Below are 18,609 nucleotides of genomic sequence, written 5' to 3' on the forward strand. Positions count from 1 at the left end.
TGTCGATCAGTCTGTCAGGCTCAGGTACCACGCCAGGGGCGGATCCAGAAAATCTCCAAGGCAGGGGCCATTAGAAACCAGGAGGCCCCCCCCCCATAATCCCACCTGTTGGAGGCCCCATCTTCCCACTTGTTGGGCCCCCCCCCCAAAAAAAACTGCGTCTATTGAGCTTATCTAGCTGTTCAGGCAACATCTCAACATCTGTGCAGGCTTGGAGGCCCTCTGTGCAGGTTAGGAGGCCCTGTAAAAGTGGTCATCTCTGTGAGTATAAGAGACCTCCAAGTTATGAAAAGCTTTACCAATCTTCTAACAAAGAAGTCTTCTCAGCTAGTCTTCTAAGAAATAACTAAGTGGGTAGGTTAAAAAAAAACTCATCGGATTTCGGCCACTTTATTTTCAGGAGGCCCCCTTTTCAGCTTTTTAACTTTTTATTTTATTTTTGAAAAAAAATTCGGCCAAGGGGGGGGGGGGCCATGGCCCCCATGGCCCCCCCCCTTGTATCCGCGCCTGTACCACGCCGTATCAAAGACCACGATGAGGTTTGTGTGTTAAGGGTAGGTTTCAGATTACGAATATACCTATATTGATGTCCAAATATTTCTGTCTGGACCGTCTTTGGAGACATGCAAAATTTTGATCGAGATGTTGTCGCTGTCCAACTGAATATCTGTATGTTTGGTTCAATGGAAGCCAAAGGGAATGTGTTCTTTTCTGTTTCTAGCATCCCTGATGTGCTCGTTGTAAGTACCTACCTCAGCCTGACAGACTGGCGAGTTTCTCCGATGTAAAATGATGCGTTTTCGTCGCACAGCTTACAGTCCATTCGATAGATGACATTTTTGGGTGACATTTGCCCTTTAGGCCTGCCTCACACCCATTGCACCGCCTCACCGCACGGTAGGCGATCGGGCCGGTCTAGCCTCGCGAAACCTCAAAGACACTTTTTTCCGAAAATTGGAAAACAACGCATACTAGTCGACAGAAAATTCATCAAAGATTACGATTAGTGCATTTGCATGGCTCAGGAGACATTTTTTCGTAGACAAAAGTGTCGTTAAAGACAGCGTTCCGTAACACTTCATAAGGGGGATAATCACAGCCGATTTTTACGCTCTTTGAATATTTTGCGGAACGATGAAATCGCTACGTGTTGAGCATCCATTTTGCATGGAAAGTGAAATTTAGGTGTTTAGACGATTCCGCCATAGAAAGCAAGTAGACAAAATCAGTTCAAAATGTCTTATAATTAGGTTAACTTTTTATATTTTTTTCTACCGCTGAACATTACGTTCACTGAATTAACCAAGCCCAGCAAAAAAAGTTTTACGAGGATGAACTGAAAATAATGCTGCATCGCATGCACTAAGACACTATCTATTAGGGGAGCCAGTGAAAATTTGCAGCAACTTGCAGCCCTAGCATCCAGACACTTTTTTCTTCTAAGGGTTGGCCGTGGCTTGGTGCACTTGAGCACAAGTGGTAAATGCCCCAAAGGGTGTTTTCGCGATAGCTCAAAACACCCAGGCAATAGAGAGCTGCAACCTGGCATACCTGACCTTTGATGCACGCTGGATCTTGTGACACCAGCCGCACTTTCAAGTCAGGTCAGGTCACTGACCTATGACGTCATAAATGAACCTCTGCACGATCCTCAGATGTCGCAACCTTGCAGCGCTCTCAGTGCCAGAGTAACTTTCACAGGGAGGTGAGACTTGCAGGACTTATTGTCCTTCAGAGGTCTTACAACTTGTATATCTCAGAATTTTCCTAAATGTCACATAAAGTCAGGTTGGTCACGTGACCTCACCTATAAGTCAATGGGGAAATATGAAAACTGTTATTTTGGCGCCAGGAATGATATTCAATTGTCTCAAATACATGGAATCGTTACTTCATGCACTCCTTGCAAGATCTGATGCTGCATTTTTGCATTGTTGACCTTGCATGACGTCATTTATGACGTCACTAGGGTCATACGAGTTTTTCGTCAATAACTCCCAATCAGATTGAGCTAGAGAGTCGACAAGGTTACCAATGGACTCCGTAAGACCTGCCGAATCGAATGATATGCGATATGACCTCCTTCGACCAACTTCGTGATTTGAAGACCTCTGACCTGACCTTGACTCGAGGTCAAGGCCAGGTTGACCTTACGGTGGCCTCACCTAAACAAAAGTATACCATTCGACGCGCCTGAGCAAGGCGAACACGGCGATGTCAAAATCGTGGTTCTGCGGCCATTTTTTGCGAAGTTATTTACCAAAAACCAAACCCGCTGCTTGGGTCACGTTATGAAATGGGGCCTTGCCGGGCGAGATTTACGCTGTTTCATGATATGTATAAATTGGTAGGGCATGATCGTTTGAATAAAAAATTGGTTTGGAAGCAATTTTCTATGGAGGTACACACCATTTCAATGTCCTACCCAGCTCATATCGTCATAAATTTCGACCTACCCTCAAAAGTATTCATGCGTTATTCGAACAGCAATTAGGCAAATTGCAAGCTCGCCACAGAGCACAAATCCTTTAAGAGATAGTCCTTATTTGAAACATATGCTCATTGGATATTCAAGAAGGTTGCTCCTAAACATTGTGGTTCTAGCTTCAAAAACATGGATGTTATGAATGCCGATAGGTTTCGCGAGGCTACACCGGCCGGATCGCCCACTGTGCACCGTGGGGACTTTTGCGATCCTAGCACGACATAAGTGACAAATACGAGTATTTTGATTTCCACTTTCTTTATAGGTATCCTTTCTACGCAGAATTGTCCAGTCACCAGTGTATCCGAATCCGACCTTAAATCGCTTTAAAAATGATGACTTACACAGCAAAATACGTCACAAAGTGAAGGGTTGCGCTGACTAGCACCGTGCTCCTAGGATAGCGAAAAATTACATGACAACGAAACGCATGCTCACTTGTTTAATCAAACACCAATTCTAGGTATGTTGCGACATGTTTTTATAATATGTATTCAATGAGGAATATGAGAATATGCATGAAAAGTTAGAAAAATAATCTAAAGGTATGATTTTTGAATGAAATACGAAAAAAGGTTAATATGCCACTTGTCTCGGAGATTTGACTCGGCAAATCATAGCCTTACAAAGTTTGATACGTGGTGGTAGGTACAGCCCTCTGCAAACTGCGTGGTAGGAATTCTTTTTCAACAAAACCGAGAATAACGCGAATACTATGCTCACGGTCACTCGGAAATCGTAACGGCAAGACGCGCGAGACTCCGCACCTTAGATTGGGCTTATTTTGGCATGCATTTTCCATCTAATTTGGCAACAACACACAAAAGTCTATATATGCCCCCAAAATAAACTTTTGCATTTTGTTGCTACACTATACTTTGTTCATTAATAGAACCAATCGAAGGAGTGGAGCATGGCGCATCTATATGCAATGAGATCCGACCGACTGATAACATAGCTTTTGAGTTATTATCCGCTTTGTCCAAAAAAGAATACCTGGCTACCACGCAGTTTGTAGAGGGCTGTACGTGTGGAAACACATATCAAAATATTCTCCCATAAATTCTGCATTGGAATCAACTCTTATCTTTTGCCAAATTTTGCCCAAAAAGCTACTACGAGACATCAAAGCAGAAGATGTCGCGTGGCTCCAGCGCTCCGCCGCGCGGCCCGGCACCGCGGCGGTCAGCTGACTGGCGTACCGCCGCAGGAGTAAAGTCGTGCTAGGAGGGGCAAAGTCCCCACAGTGCGCCTACCTGCCCCCGGACACGGTGGAGGAAGGCAGGCTGACCTAACCAGCTTTTTCTTCAAGCTGGGACCTCCCTTCCACGCTACCCTTATGTTCAGCCTTCAGGTGACTACTCCTGATGACGCCTTCTGTCTGACGGCAGAGTTCATTATCCACGAAAGGGAGGGTCATGAAGCTTGGAGAGGGTTATTGCTGAGTGGCGGGACACAGAGAGGCTGATGCTCTTCGGACTGGTTCGTTTTTCATGTTTATTTCGCATGCTTTATTTCGAATCCGGAATTTACTTTTAGGAAGAATGAGAGTGAGGTTAATTTTCTTACTATTTGTTACAATGCCTCTCAAACTAGCGTTAACCCTCGCCCGTATTGGTGTTTTTTTCCAGCCACGAACGTATAAGCGGGGGGGGGGGTTTCCGTTGGACCCCCTTCCGTTTCGCCCCTGATCGAGCTATAGCTTCGCAGAAAAAAACGAGCGTGTTGCCCGTGACGAGAGGAAGCCGAAGATACCCAATTTTAAGGTCCTAGGTCATTGGTTGACCTTCCAGGTCAGGTCAATGACCCAAAAGTCGGGAAAATCGGGACCTGTTAGAATGTCGTAGTGTGGCTGCTATGGGGTTTTCGGGGTGCTGATCACGAATATCATGTTAGTTTTGAACACAGATGATGTCTTCATGCATTTAGGCCAGGTCAGGTCAGGTCAGATTATTTATTTATTTATTATTTATTTCACATCATAGACCCATTCCACACAAGCGTGGCTATTCTAGGATCAGGGTCACAATTAAAAAATAAGGATAGTTGGTCACACACATCGTACACGAATTCATTCTCACAAACGCACACCCAATCACACTTCCCGCGAGCGGGTCGTCACTAGCCGGCATCGGTCTGTTGCTGGAGCAAATACCTCCGCAGCTCTCTTTTAAATGGGCTCAGGCCTAGGTCGCGAATCGTTTGTGGTAAGTCATTAAAAGCGGTCACGGCTGAGTATAAAAAGCGTCTCCTACCGGATTCTGATCTAATGGTAGGCAAATTCAGCAGCTCGTTCTGTCGCGTGTCGCGCTGATGAACATGTCGTCGAAGCGTGAGGCTGGCAGATAACGTCTCGGGCTGAGAGGTAGACAGAATGCGATTTAACAATGTCAGCGTGTGAAAAACATGTAAATTGCGCGCCGAAAGCCACTGCAGTTCATGAAGGACGTCACTCACATGATCAAATTTTCGACGCCCGGAGATGACGCGTGCTGCGAAATTCAACACTTTCTGTAGCCGACCAGTTTGTGTGGTGTTACAGGTTCCGTAGACACTAAGACAGTAGCGAATAAGTGATACGACTAGAGATTGGACTAGAGTTGTGAGCGTCGCAGAAGGTAAACTATGACGGCAGTGACTCAAACCGATTAAAATGCCTGTGCAGGCTGCAGCGTCGAACCACATCGTCAATGTGCGCGGTAAAAGTCATAAATTGGTCGAATACGACACCCAGGTTCCGCACCATGAGAGAACCGGAGACAGTCGTGCCCATGAATTTGATAGAAATGGTTGGTACCTGTCGAAGATTTTGTCGAGTGCCGAGAGCTATGAGCTGTGTTTTTTTTTAGCGTTGATTTTCATGCCATTTTTGCCAAACCAGTGAGCAAGTTGCGAAAGATTACGTTCCATGGAGCTAACAAGGGCACCAATGTCTCCGGGCCTGCCACTCACGAGAACCTGAGTGTCGTCCGCGTACTGCACTATGCACGCGTCATCAGCATACAGCGGCAAGTCGTTGGCGTAGATGCTGTACAACAGCGGACCGAGCGCTGACCCCTGGAAAGTTCCGATCGGGTTCGGCAGAGGCGACGACAGATCACATGAGCCTCGCTGGCTCCTAGCTACTACTTGCTGGTAGTGGTCCGCCAGGTAGCTCTTAAACCAGCGAGTGTCTACATTGTACAGCTCCAATTTCCTCAGAAGTCCATCATGAGGTACAACATCAAAGAACTTTGATAGATCTAAAAGGCACAGAAGGGTGATCTCTTTCCGGTCCATGGCCTCAAACACTCTGTCAGTTACAGTGAGTAACGTTGTGTCGGTCGAGTGGTTCAATCTAAAACCGTGTTGACTAGAGGAGAAAAGGTGATGGGTTGTAAAGTACGTAAAAAGCTGTTCATAAACGACACGTTCGGTTGTTTTGGCGATGGTTGGTAGATTAGGTCAACCAGTAGGGGTCCTGCCGGGTATTCGTAGTAGGTGCACAGGGGAGCACTGCCGCTTCAACCCTATTGGCCGTAGTGTCTAACGGTGGCGGCCATATTGCGCAGACCAGGAACCGGCTGCCGCCTGTGTTGAGGAATAGGGAATTCGGGACCTCGATTTACGTTTGCGGCCGCCGTATCCGTTACGATCAAGTTACGTTGATACGGAGCCCGGCATCTTACGCAGAATTGAGTGGGGAACACGATCGTATCTTCAGAATTCCTCAAATTCACTCGCCGGACCTACATTTGCCCCGGCCGAGGGGGTTGATTGAACCCACCTCGCTAATGCGCCGCTAATTAAACTAGAATTAAGCGGTAAAGTGGTCGTATGCGGCAAAGTATAATGCAGAGTGACTTGTAGAAACCCGCTTTAAAGGTCTCAGGCCAACTGATGACCTCTGAGGTCAGGTCAAGTGATCTAAGGCACGGGTTCGGTTTTTGGTAAATAACTTTGCCAAAAATGGCCGTAGAGCCGCGATTTTGGCATCATCGTGTTCAGCTAGCTCAGGCGCATCGAGTGATATACTTTTGTTCGGGTCAGGTCAACTTAGGGTGTTGACCTCAGGTCAAGGTCAGGTCAGCACCCACAGGTCACGAAGTTGGTCGAAAGAGGTCATGTCGCATATCATTCGATTCGGCAGGTTTTCCTGAGTGCATTGGTGGCTTTCCCCACTCGCTAGCTCAATTTGATCGGGAGTTATTGAAGAAAAATTGTGACCCTTGTGATGTCACAAATGACGTCGTGCAAGGGTAACAATGCAAATATGAAGCATAGAACCTTGCAAGGAGTGCATGAAATCATGATTCTATATGCTTGAGATAGTTTCAGATCATTCTCGGCGCCAAAATAGCAATTTTCATATTTCCCCTTTGACTTATAAGGGTTTAACGTATTAGTTAATTGTATCTGAGGATTTTTCAGGATTTCATCTTGTTCTCCACTCAATTCTGCGTAAGATGTCGGGTAATTTGCTTTAAACCTCGATTTTTGGCATTTTTTCTTAAATTTACCACTTTTTGACTGAAAACGCCGTGTAGTTACATCACTAAAATCGAAATATCTCAATCATTTTGGGAACAAAAATTCTTAAAAATTGCACAAAAGACGTCAAATTGATGGGTGAGAAGGTATGCCAAGTTTCAAGTTGATAGCGTAATCGGTTCATGAGTTATTCAAGAAAAACGGAGGGGGGGGGGATCGGATCCGACCCCCCCCCCCCAGGCGGTCGCGGGTTAAGTTGCATGCTTTGAACTTTATGTTAGCGATAGTCTGATATGCTAAAACGAGCCTGGTTTCAAAGTTACCAGGAATTTTCTGTATGTACCGTTTTTTATTCGAAAAGGGCAAAAACGCATTATCACCCCTCATTGCAAAAGGAGACTGAGGAAGATTTTGGAAATCACGTGGGTTGTATAACGAAATAGCTGCTACCTTACGCGGTCAAATATGTAAAAATACGCAGCACTTCATTAAAACTGCGATGGCCCATGCCTCCCGGGTCTCCCTTATTTACATATAACGCCGTGCAAATCAACAGCTGTACCTACATGTGCAATGGCGAGCACATTTATTCGCCACTGCTGCTTAAAACGCACCAAGATAAAGCGAAAGGGTGTAACTGTAGCCATCCCCTCCCCTAAGAGTAGACATGTATAATAGTTAACCTGCGCACCGACGGGGGTCTGCGCCAACTTAAAACCGACGGGGGGGGGGAGGGCGGATGACCAATCCCCCGGATATCTAGAGAACGAAGCAAGATAGCAACAAGCGGTAAACGGCATGGGGGTACGCATGGACAAGGTCTACAATTTTTACCTAGATCATTTTCAGGTCAGGTCAAAGATGACGTCACAGGGGTAAAACAAGTCAAAATGGCGGCGCTAGATATGGATAGTTTTTCTCGAATAACGTTCGCATTAGTCAAGCTGGGAACAAACTAAGGGCATAGCATCATCGTGATCCTCTCGTCAATCCGCATCGAATCATATATGATGACCTCGAAATGTCACGGTCAAAGGTTGACCTCAGGTCACGTGACCTCGAGGTCATCATGTATGTCATTCGATGCGCCTTGACGAGCTAAACACAATGAGACCATCCGCGCGGCTGTATCTCGTTCCTGTAAGGAGTTATTGGCAAAAAACCGCTGGTGACCTCTTGATGACGTCACATGACCTTACAGCTGGCCAACAGTAAAACAGGCCTCAAGGTAGTGAAGGTTGATCTTATATGAAGTCATGTATGGTATATGGGGCCATTCCGACGCGTTTGAGTAGAAAAACAGGGAGTTGATTTTTCCCCCATTGACTTATAAATGGGGAGGCCGAGAAATTGACCTGACCTTAGGTCATCGATATCAAAACTCCGAGATATACAAATTGTAGCTAGCAATGACCTAATAACATCCTCCGACTTTCAAAGGATCCGTCATCTACTGTAGCTCTGACACGGTGACAAAGTTGCAAAAAAGTGACTTGAGGTTGGGTTATTCAAAGTGACCTGGGCCTCGTTTCATAAAACTCTACCGTAACTTACACCTTTCCGTAATTCACACCCTTTCAAACTACGGAGCGCAAATAAATCCGTTTCACAAAGCCACAACTGGAATTGTTTACACCTCCGTAACTAAGCACATTTGCGTAGTTACCGTAATTTATCAAGCGTCCTACAAATTACAATTTCATGTCAACACTTATTTTTTTACGAGAATTTATAAAACAATTATGTTGAATTTAAATCTTAATTTTTTTTTTCTCTGCTCGAATCATTTATTAGAAACAAACATTAACCAACATACAGGTTACAACGGATACAATATAATGCACAGATACCTAACGCTAAGGCTCAGCTAAACACGATATAGCAGAGCACTGGGTCACACCGCGCACCAGGTAGGGAGCCAGCTCTGGGTCGGCCAGAGGATCCCGGCTCAGAGCGAGATCTTGTGTTTCAAAATTGGCCCTCATTTCCTCGTACATTTTTCTGTACTTTGCCAGGCGAGTTGAGATTGGACTGATGGATTTTGGGGGTGATGGCGCTATATCGTGGTGGCCAGTTGGTGTATGGTATGCTGTAAGTGTGTCGTGACTTTCAGATGGAGATGGTGCTGATGCTGAGTTGGGTGGAGCTGGTGAAAGTGTCAGAGGGGGTGTAAGGGAGATGTTGCGAGTGTCATGTTTAGTCTGTTGTTTCTGTGTGTGATGGAAAGCTGGTACACGGGGTGGTAAGGCGGAGTGGGCGGGGCTCACAGTAGAAGAAAGATAAGCAGAGCCTCTGATTGCCACTGCGTTTCCGCGAATGATGGCAATAGAGATTTTTTGCCATAACCAAGCCGTTTCGCGCCTCTCCCCGGTCACTGATGTGATCCTGCGGCCGAGTTCCTGGACTAGGCGGATGGCACTGGGGCCGGCAACGCCTGATGTTTCGACCGCCAATGGAACGAAGAGATACTGGGCTGATAAAGAGGCATACCGCTGTACCTTTCGATCCTCGGCGGCCCGGGCCGCTGATCCCGGTTTTATTGCCGATTTTGCCAGGCTGCTGTCAGCAAAGGTATCGGTGCATGTCGCATCCCAGGCTAGGCATTTTCCACCTTTAAAAGGGAATGTGGTAAGCCCGTCAGGACGCTTGCCGTCACCTCTGTCAAGTCCCGTGGGCTCGAGGACGGACGGGATGCCAGATGCAGCGAGGCTGCGCTTCACCAGATCGTTAAGCTCAGCGTGGCGGGGAAACCGACCAGCACTTTTGCTGCAGGATAGGGCGTGATGTCCCAATCTGTCGACCGGGCAGCTACATAGGCGACAGACATGTGGCTCACAAATAGGGGCGCCAAGACGGAGAGCTACCGCTATCCTAACAGATTCCGGGTCCAAAAAGAGGCCAAGGCTGGGGACCGGTACTGCTTGAAGCCATGCGGCTGTGTGAGGCTGGGTGGCGGCAAGTAAACGAGCTCTGTGGATTTGATTTGTTTCGCGGAGTAACTGTTTGTAGCTAGCCTCCGATGCCAGGTCGTCCCAAGCCCTCTGCTGCCCTGGTGTAGAGGGGTCGGGGAGGGTTGCCTCTCCGATTAAAGGAAGAAGTCGTTCAAGAGCGGGTTTTCTGGCCAGTATGGCGTCGTACCTGTTCCCTTGATTGCTGAGAATCGAGGATACCAGAGAGGACGCTTCAGTCAGGGATGCCAAGTGGCAGGGAATAGCTAGCCGTTCAACTGACCTAACGCCTAGACCCCCGTACCGAACCGGGAGGGAAGCCTGTTTCCAGGCTTCGTCTCCTAGACTAACATTGCAGGTGTCTGTGAGGGCCGACCGCATAAGGGCGTCAATGGCCTGCAATCCTGTGCTGTTTAAGTACATGGGACTAGATCGCAGGAGATATTGTAGCCGGGGCGCGGCAATGTAGTGGGCTAAAAAGAATAAGGCTGTGTGGGCGTCAAGGGAGCGGATGCGGCTACAAAGTGTCTTTATCATATCATGGGCAGCGTCCGTGGCAGTGACGATGCTGGATTCGTGGAGAGGAGAGCCCAGTAAGGTTAGGCTGTGCAAGGGAGTTTCTACTATCCCAGGGAGATAACTTTTTAAATCGTCAATAGCGGGGGCCCGTTTGTCAGCTAGCCGATCACCCAGAAGGGTGAGCTCGCATTTGGAGCTGTTTAATTCGAGGCCAAGACAAGGCAATTCTTGGCGAAGCAAACGGAGGTCGGACGCGACGACACTGGCTGACCCGGCAAGAGTTGCGTCATCAAGATACCAGATATTCAATGGTGATTGCAGGCGTCTTGCGCAGGAGTCGACGGCCAAGGCAAAACCTATTGGGCCGAGCGGGTCGCCTTGCTGTATGTACACCAGCGTGGGACATGATCACGTCACCTTCTATGTATAGGGGGGTGGGTGTACTATATGATTGATACAGAATACGGTACGTTTCTGGGCAACGATCGGCTACACTTTTGAGCATAACATCTCTTCTGATAGTGTTAAAGGCATTTCGCACATCCACTTTAACCAGTACAGAGGGTGCGGAGGCATCTTGTGCGCGATAAATGCACTCGCGAACCGCGTGGACGGCTGCTTCACAGCCTAAGCGGGTCCCCACCCCTAGCTGGATCGGTCTGAGCTCCGGACCAAGGACACTTGACATGTGGTGTGCAGCAATGCGGCAGGCCAGGCGGCGAAAAACGCTACCTACAGCAATGGGGCGTAGACCACCGTCCTTCTTGCGGAGGGCAAAGAGGGCAGCTCCATAAAAAGCGCCGTGGGCACACTCCGGTATGCGTCCCGCCAGCGCTAGATTGGTTAGTGCGGTTAAAGATGTCAGCAGGCGGCGGCCCGGCTCTGCAGCGTGGGTGGAGATGAGCTGCCGTAGGTGAAGCGGTCTTACTCCGTCCAGACTTCCAGCTGAACCAGTCGGCATCGTGTTGATGGCAGAACGGACCTGTTCCGTGGTGACTTGTAATGGAGGGAATCGGTCGTCCTGCGGTGCCGGAGGGAGTGCTTCGTCGAGAGGCGCTGATGGGTGTTTTTCTTTGAGAGATTGAAGCACATCGTAGCTTGGCTTAACAAAATCGTCTGTAGACGTCAGGGCCCTTAATGCTGCTTTTATGTCGCCGTCTGCGCACTTGGAGAGTACCCGGTGAGCAAGACGGTCATCTGAAGAGTGCTGATGGTTTGACCGTCGATCGTTGATGGGCGAGAGATCCGCTCCCGTCTCGAAGCGGGAGATCTGGAGTTTGATTGTGGTCGCCGCTGACTGACGCCGCTCGCCTGTTGCTTTTGCGGGTGCACGGAGAGCCCCAAAAGCGAAAGACAATAGGCGGCGCCATGCGCTGAAATTCCGTTCGGAAATTGCCTCGTCAATTAGCTTGGCTAGACAATCGGCGGCAGCAATCCGAGCAGCTTTCGGTATTTGTTTGATGACGACAGTAGCGCGCCTTAGCTCGGCCAGGTACTCGGCAAGGTCAGCTGGCTCTGTACCCGCCGGCGACGCGCTGCTCTGCTGCAATGGATCAGCATGTGTGAGAGTCGCTGCTCCAAGGCAGGTTCTGCAGTGCCATATCCTGAGAGCACGTGCTTGGGTCAAAGTCAGCTTTGCGCAAGACGTATGCCATCGGTCTCCACAGGCGCGACATATTATCGCCGCCTTCCTGGTCGACTTGCTCGGGCAAGCAGCGCAAGTTAGATCGGTCGTAGCTGACTGGTCTTGGGAGGTGCTCTTTTGCGTTTTGGGGCCTGGGTTCAACTCGATGTCACCTGCCAAAAGCACTGAGCAGCTAAAAGTGATCCGCCCGTGCTGTCTGGTGGCAACGGAGTTCGCACTGTAGGAGGCTCGGCGTCTGAAGAAGACGGTCTTGATTTTGCCAACTTTCAAGGCATGGGTCCCTTGAAACGGTAAGAAACATGATGTGTAGTCTCGGTCCGTTGGGGATAGGTTTTGTCGCAAACACAGGCAGGTGAGAGGCAGGAGGATGACTACGAGGAGCCACAGCGAATACGAGGCCGAAGTGGGATCCGGTCTTGGGCGTTGCATGACGCCAGTGGTGGTTCGGCCGCGATGGACTTGCGACCCAGAAGCAGGGAGCGTCAACTAGCGGCGAGAACAAAAGTGAAACTTATCAGGCAAAAACTGCTTGGGCGACTTGAACAGTGAGGCTTCAACGATGAATTAATACATCTTCGGTATGCGACGAGCTTAAGCAACAACGTCACGTTCTTCGTGCAAAGAAAATAACGCGAGCTGGGACGACGCTGGTGGCCGACGAATTTGCAAAAAACATCAATTATTAAAACATTTCAACAATAAAAGTCCGCTACTCACGGTGAACCTCCTTGCGGCCCATGGCAGAAAAGATTTCAGAGTTTCATCTTTTAAACACCACATATCATGAATATCGGCTCCAGTCTTGGACAGATCGATTGAAAATGGCGCCAAAAACCGTCGCAGTGCGTCACTTGTGCCGAAGTAAAAGGGTTATATGTCTTTCCGTCTATATATAAGATTGCAGGCAAGTTTCAGCCGGCCATGGTGCTCAATCGACATAAGAAAAACAATTAACTCACTGACAAGTGCGAAATATGCGTAAATATATGACAAATAAGGGACCGAGCGAGGGGCTGTTGATCCTTCAGCAGCTCAACCCATTCCATCATAATTGATAACTCGATTATTAGAGAAGGGCGCACGAAAAACGACACGAAAATCTTAGATGCGGCTCACATATCAGCACGCGATACCATCAATACTAGGACTGGATTTATAACTTTAGCAACATGTGCTGTAAGCTTAGTGGCAGGACCCCGAATCCCCAAAAAAACAAAATTGATATTGATGACCATCCTTTATTAAAACAATGTATTAAAAACAGCAGAAAGCCAGCTAAGCAGAAGTGCCTAACTACGAAAGTGGCGCGGCGCGGCGAATAAACAAAATTCCGATAGTGGCCACAAAAAGCGACTGGTACAGAAGATTTGCAGTTCCTTTTTCTCATTTTGGCAGTTCTTTCTTCCTCACCGGGCTCAACATTATAAAATATATTAAACATTAGCTTCGAATCTTCACATAAATTCAAAATCACGCAACATTTTTGTGCGTAGTTTACACCACTGATATCAAGAGCTTGATAAAATATTTGGCGTTAGTTACGTCGTTTTATGAAACCCAAATGGCATCAATTGGTCCGGAATCGAGCATTTGCCGTAAATGAAGCTCCGTATTTTCGATGGCGTGAATTACTCCGGTCTCCGGCTTTATGAAACCGAATTGGCATCAAATACGCCAAATCTGGCATAATTGACGGAACGCCGTAAGTAATTCCTTTTATGAAACGAGGCCCTGGTGACCTGACCTAAAAAGTTAGGAGGTTCAAACTTGCACACCATGTGTAAAATTGATGAATGAATAGGCATATCAATTTTCGCGGCACGTAGCTCCGCAGTTTTCCCGCTATTCGCGAAAAACCTAAGGGGGGGGGGCGGATAACCGCCCCCCGTCGGTGCGCACTGCGCGGGTTAAAGATGATCTGTTATTGAAAATTGCTGCGCCGCTCCACCTTATGGCTCCGCAGGTGTTTGGTGAGATGTGTACGTCGAGTGAACCGTGCCTGGCAGATGGAACAGCCATACGGCCGCTCTCCCGTATGGGTCCGCATGTGTCTGGTGAGTTTTCCCCGCTCAGCGAACCGTGCCATGCAGATGGAACAGCCATACGGCCGCTCCCCAGTGTGGGTCCGCATGTGTATAGTGAGGCTTGTCCGAACAGTGAATCGGGCTTGGCAGTGTGAGCAGCCATAAGGCCGCACCCCCGTGTGGGTTCGCATGTGTTTAGTGAGGTTTGACCGAACAGTGAACCGCGCCTGACAGATGGAACAGCCATACGGCCGCTCCCCCGTGTGGGTCCGCATGTGTGTGATGAGGGATGACGGTCGAGCAAATCGAGCCTGGCAGATGGAGCAGCCGTACGACCGCTCCACCGTGTGGGTCCGCATGTGTCTGGCGAGGTTTGACCGTTGAGCAAACCGTGCTTGGCAGATGGAGCAGCCGTACGGCCGCTCTCCAGTATGATTCCTACGGTGGTGTTTCATATTGGCGACTTTGTTGGTCGAGTACTGACACCACTTGCACTTGAAGCTGCCGTTCCGCCCGACGTGATCGATACATCTCTTCGCCTGTCTGTCCAAGCCTTGTTGTCCCATACATCTCAAGTTGCAGTGGGGACAGTGAAGGGCGCCTCCGATACCTGCGAAACACATTTACAGACTGATTGTATGATTTATTAATCACCGACAGCCGATCCAATTACATGTGACGTCAGTACATGTAAACACAATGACATGAATATAAAGATATCGAACAATGAATGCTTCGTTACACAGGCTATTATGTGAAGACGCTCAAGGTTGACGTAAATTTTGCTGATTCCCTCTTCAACGTTCGCATTGGGTCGGTAAATACGTCAACCTGGGGGATTCCAGGCGATAAGATCGTTAACGACAGGTGCCAGGTGGGACCACATGCGAACTTCCTATAATAGACAAAAGACAATTTATTCAGGACATTCCACTGGAACATGTGGCTTTTACTGCCCGTCGTCAGTAAAACAGGCGATGATAAAATGCAATAAAAGATGAAAGGGGAACACATGCAGAGAGACACTCATGATGACTAGTTGCCAGTGCTCTGCTCCTCGAGCAGATGCCTGCGTAGGCGTTGTCCGAACGCCCCCGGGGGCAGTCGGGGCAAATCCGATGGCAGTGAGTTGAGGACAGCCGGCGCTCGGCAGGTGAACCGGCGTTTGCTCCGTGCGGGATCGCAGCACGTGTAGGAGTGTGTCCTGCCGCGTGCTGACAGCAGCGTCCCGGCCGCGCGCCTCCGCCACGGTGGCCAGACTACCCGCTAGCAACTCCGGCTCGGACACCGCACTTTGTGCAGCAGGCACAGGGAGTGGTAGGTGACGAGGTTCTCCGCGCTGAGCCAGCGCAACTGGCACATCAAATCGCAAACATGATCGTACTTTTTGCGGCCGAAAATGACTTTTGCTGCGTAGTTTAAGTTTTTTTTTGCATCCGAGAGAGATTGTGTCTGGTGCCAGCACCATACACTGCGATGCAGTATCGAACTTGGGATATGACCAGTGCAATGACCAGCACGGAGATCACAGTGGGCGGTAGGTGCCCCCGGAGATGCGAGAGACCACCCAAAACTCCAAAGCAGCGTTTCGTGAGCATTGTTATATGCTCACCCCAGGTCAGGTGACGATCAAATATGATGCCGAGATTTTTTGCTGAGGTCGTGATCGCGGTATTTTACTTTAACCCTCGCGGGCCCGGGGGGGGCGTTTTTCGCCCCCCTGGCGAATATTTGCGATAGCTCTCGAACGCTTAGGGATAGGAAAGCGAAACTTTCAGTACCTTTTCTCCCATCAATTTGACATCTTCTGAAGCAAAAAATTTGGACCTAGCCCCCTTGATGACGTCACAAGGTCCATTTTTCTAGACCTCTGCACGGCAAACTTCGGCGTCACAGACGCAAACTTCAAATAGCTGCTAAAAATAGAGTTTTGGAGATAAAGACAAATTACGAGCACGGCTGTGTAGCGTTTGACATAGATAAAAATAGAAAAATAGTTTTGATGACCTGAGGTCAGAGGTCAGGTCAACGACCCCAAAATGTGGTTTTAGTTTTTCGCAAATAACTTCGACAAAAATAGTCCTAGAGCTTCGGCAGTGGTACCATCGCATTCGCCTTGTCAAGCCGCGTCGAATGATATATATTTTGTTCGGAAAAGGTCAAGTTTTAGGTTGACCTCATGTGACCTCGAATGACCTCTGGTTGACCTTGACACATGAAAGGTCGTTTCTGATGGATTTGTACCCGCTGATCACGAATCTGGCATCTATTTTCCTCTAAGCCTTCATTTAGAGCTTCTGGATGGCAAAATTGTCTTACTTATTAGTACTAACTTGAATTAGTGAAATAGCCTCTAGCAGGGATACTCTTCAGTGACCTTGACCTTTGAGCAGCCTTGTATCGTAAGATGAACCACAAATAGGGAACTGATAAGCCTCAAAGCATTTCAAAACATCTTGGAAGTTAGCACGCAACATGTGCGAAAAAGTACCAAGTTTGAGGTCAATTTTGAGCGTGACCTTGACCTTGACCTTTGATTTTGAGCACATTTTCGAAATCCTCAGATTCTCTTCTTTCGTTTGACACCCAATTTTGCCGGTTTGATGCAGCCTGCCGTCCTCTAGAAGGCTTACTTTGAGATCACTACACATGTGCCGGTTTTTGCCTTTGACCTTGACCTCTGACCTTGAAAATTGACCTGAGGTCAAAAATTTTAGGTGCTTTAGAATCGTCTCGTAAGGACCTTTCGTTTGGTATCGCTTTTGTTTCCGTAGCTCCCTTATTTACGGAGTTAGACAGGGGGGGGGGCGAAAAACGCCCCCCCCCGGGCTGCGGTGGTTGGGATTACCCCCCGGGCCCGGCCGGGTTAAGTTCAGGCAATGTCCGAAGATTTTGGGGGCTGCCCAACAGCATCAGCTGAGTCTTAGCGGCGTTGACTTTTAAGCCGTTGGCCCGGAACCAACGCAACGGTCAAGAGAGGCCAATGTGTCCTCCATACGAGTGACAAGCGATTGAAATTGAGATTTCTTGCCGCTTACTAGAATTTGTGTGTCGTCTGCATATTGTACTACTACTGCGCCTTCGGCAAACTGACTAAGGTCGTTGGCGAAGACGCAGTAGAGGAGGGGGCCTAAGGCTGAACACTGAAAAACTCCGATGCTGTTGGGTAGCGGGCGGGACTTTTTGATTCCACCATGATTGTCAGTGAAGCTGACGCTCTGAGTGTGGTATTGAAGATATACATGGGGTGGTAGGTGGGTCGTTCCAGTCAAATCGATCACGAATGTACCTGACCCCCTTCGATTTTAATGAAATTTGGTACGCTCTTAGCACATATAAAAAAATACATCCACCAAGTTTTAGACCTGGGTGACCTCTAAGGTCAAACTTGTAGGTCATGAAGGGTCAACGGTTTTTGCCGACATTGCAGGCTTGAAATGCCCAATGCTCTGTACTTAAGAGTGCGGGGAAGCTGCGATAAGCGCCATTGGAGAGGCAATTGATCCAGGTTTTAAACATGATTTTGTATTTGTCGATGACCTTTCAATGACCTTTGACCTGACCAGGTCAAACTGAGTTTTTTTTTAATTTGACCATGTTCTGTACATCGGATGCTGACGAGAATTTACCATAGGATGTGTTATAGCATCGACAAGTGGCGCAATTGTTTTGGGGAAAATCGTTGTTTAAAAAGAAATAAATCCCTATACAAAGTTATGCGCCATATACGAAATTTGCCTTCAGGCTATTTGACGAATCCCGGCTAATTTCGAGCTCCTTGTCAGCCCGATTGGGCTAAAACTTGATATGCGCAATTCCCTATTGGTGTGCAGCACATCCGTGTATTAAAAAATGCTTGACTTTATAGGTTCAAGATCAAAGGTCCAGGGGCTCCGCCACAGGGGGGGTCGCGGGGGTCCGGACCCCCTCAATAATTTACCTGGGGGGTACAGTACCCCCCCAATATTCCAGATACCTATAAGCTTGTTTTCGCGTAGAAATGACTAAATCATTCACTATATGCATTTTGAGTGTGTTGACAGTCGTATAGCTAAGGAACTGAAGATCTAGAGATGTAGGGAATCATTATAATGTCATAGCAGACGAAGTGCTCGACATTGACACCGGTCTACGAGGGAGTGTCATCATTCCACCATTTTTGTTATTACTATGAATGCGTTTAAGATGGCTAGGATTAGCTAGGTAAGCTAGAATTTGGCTATAATTTTGCGAGGGGGGTCCAGCTTGTAGGTCACCTCCTTGACACAACACCTGCCCAAATGCCCAAATTCAAATCGATCTGAGAATCCTCTTTCAATGTGAGGTCATCCTATAGTGTCGGGGGGTCCATGTCGGTCTTTCAGAGCACCATGCTAGTCTAAGCATCCTCACACCGTTCTGAGGTAATCTGCAATAATCTACACAGGGCTCTAAATGCAGGTTCGTTGAGGTAGGACATTCACAAGTCACAATCCCAAGTCCCAACAGCAAGTGGAGCATTTTGATATCCATTTTCAG

At 48.1% G+C, this 18,609-nt stretch overlaps 1 protein-coding gene across 2 annotated transcripts in view; it reads right to left on the reverse strand.

Annotated features, from left to right (window-relative positions):
• Positions 1-13,289: 13,289 nt before the first annotated feature.
• LOC122392125 (histone-lysine N-methyltransferase PRDM9-like) overlaps positions 13,290-18,609 on the reverse strand; it is a 97,558-nt gene continuing 92,238 nt past the window's right edge. Inside the window, exon 11 of one of the 2 annotated variants that reach the window (XM_043386686.1) lies at positions 13,290-14,701. In XM_043386686.1, the coding sequence (XP_043242621.1) occupies positions 13,989-14,701 (713 nt within the window). In that variant the 3' untranslated portion in view covers positions 13,290-13,988. The remainder of the gene's footprint in view (positions 14,702-18,609) is intronic. The other variant, XM_043386685.1, reaches the window with a different exon arrangement.

Source organism: Amphibalanus amphitrite, unplaced genomic scaffold (assembly GCF_019059575.1).
Source record: "Amphibalanus amphitrite isolate SeventyFive unplaced genomic scaffold, NRLGWU_Aamphi_draft 000470F_arrow, whole genome shotgun sequence".
Classification (NCBI taxonomy): Eukaryota; Metazoa; Arthropoda; class Thecostraca; order Balanomorpha; family Balanidae; genus Amphibalanus; species Amphibalanus amphitrite.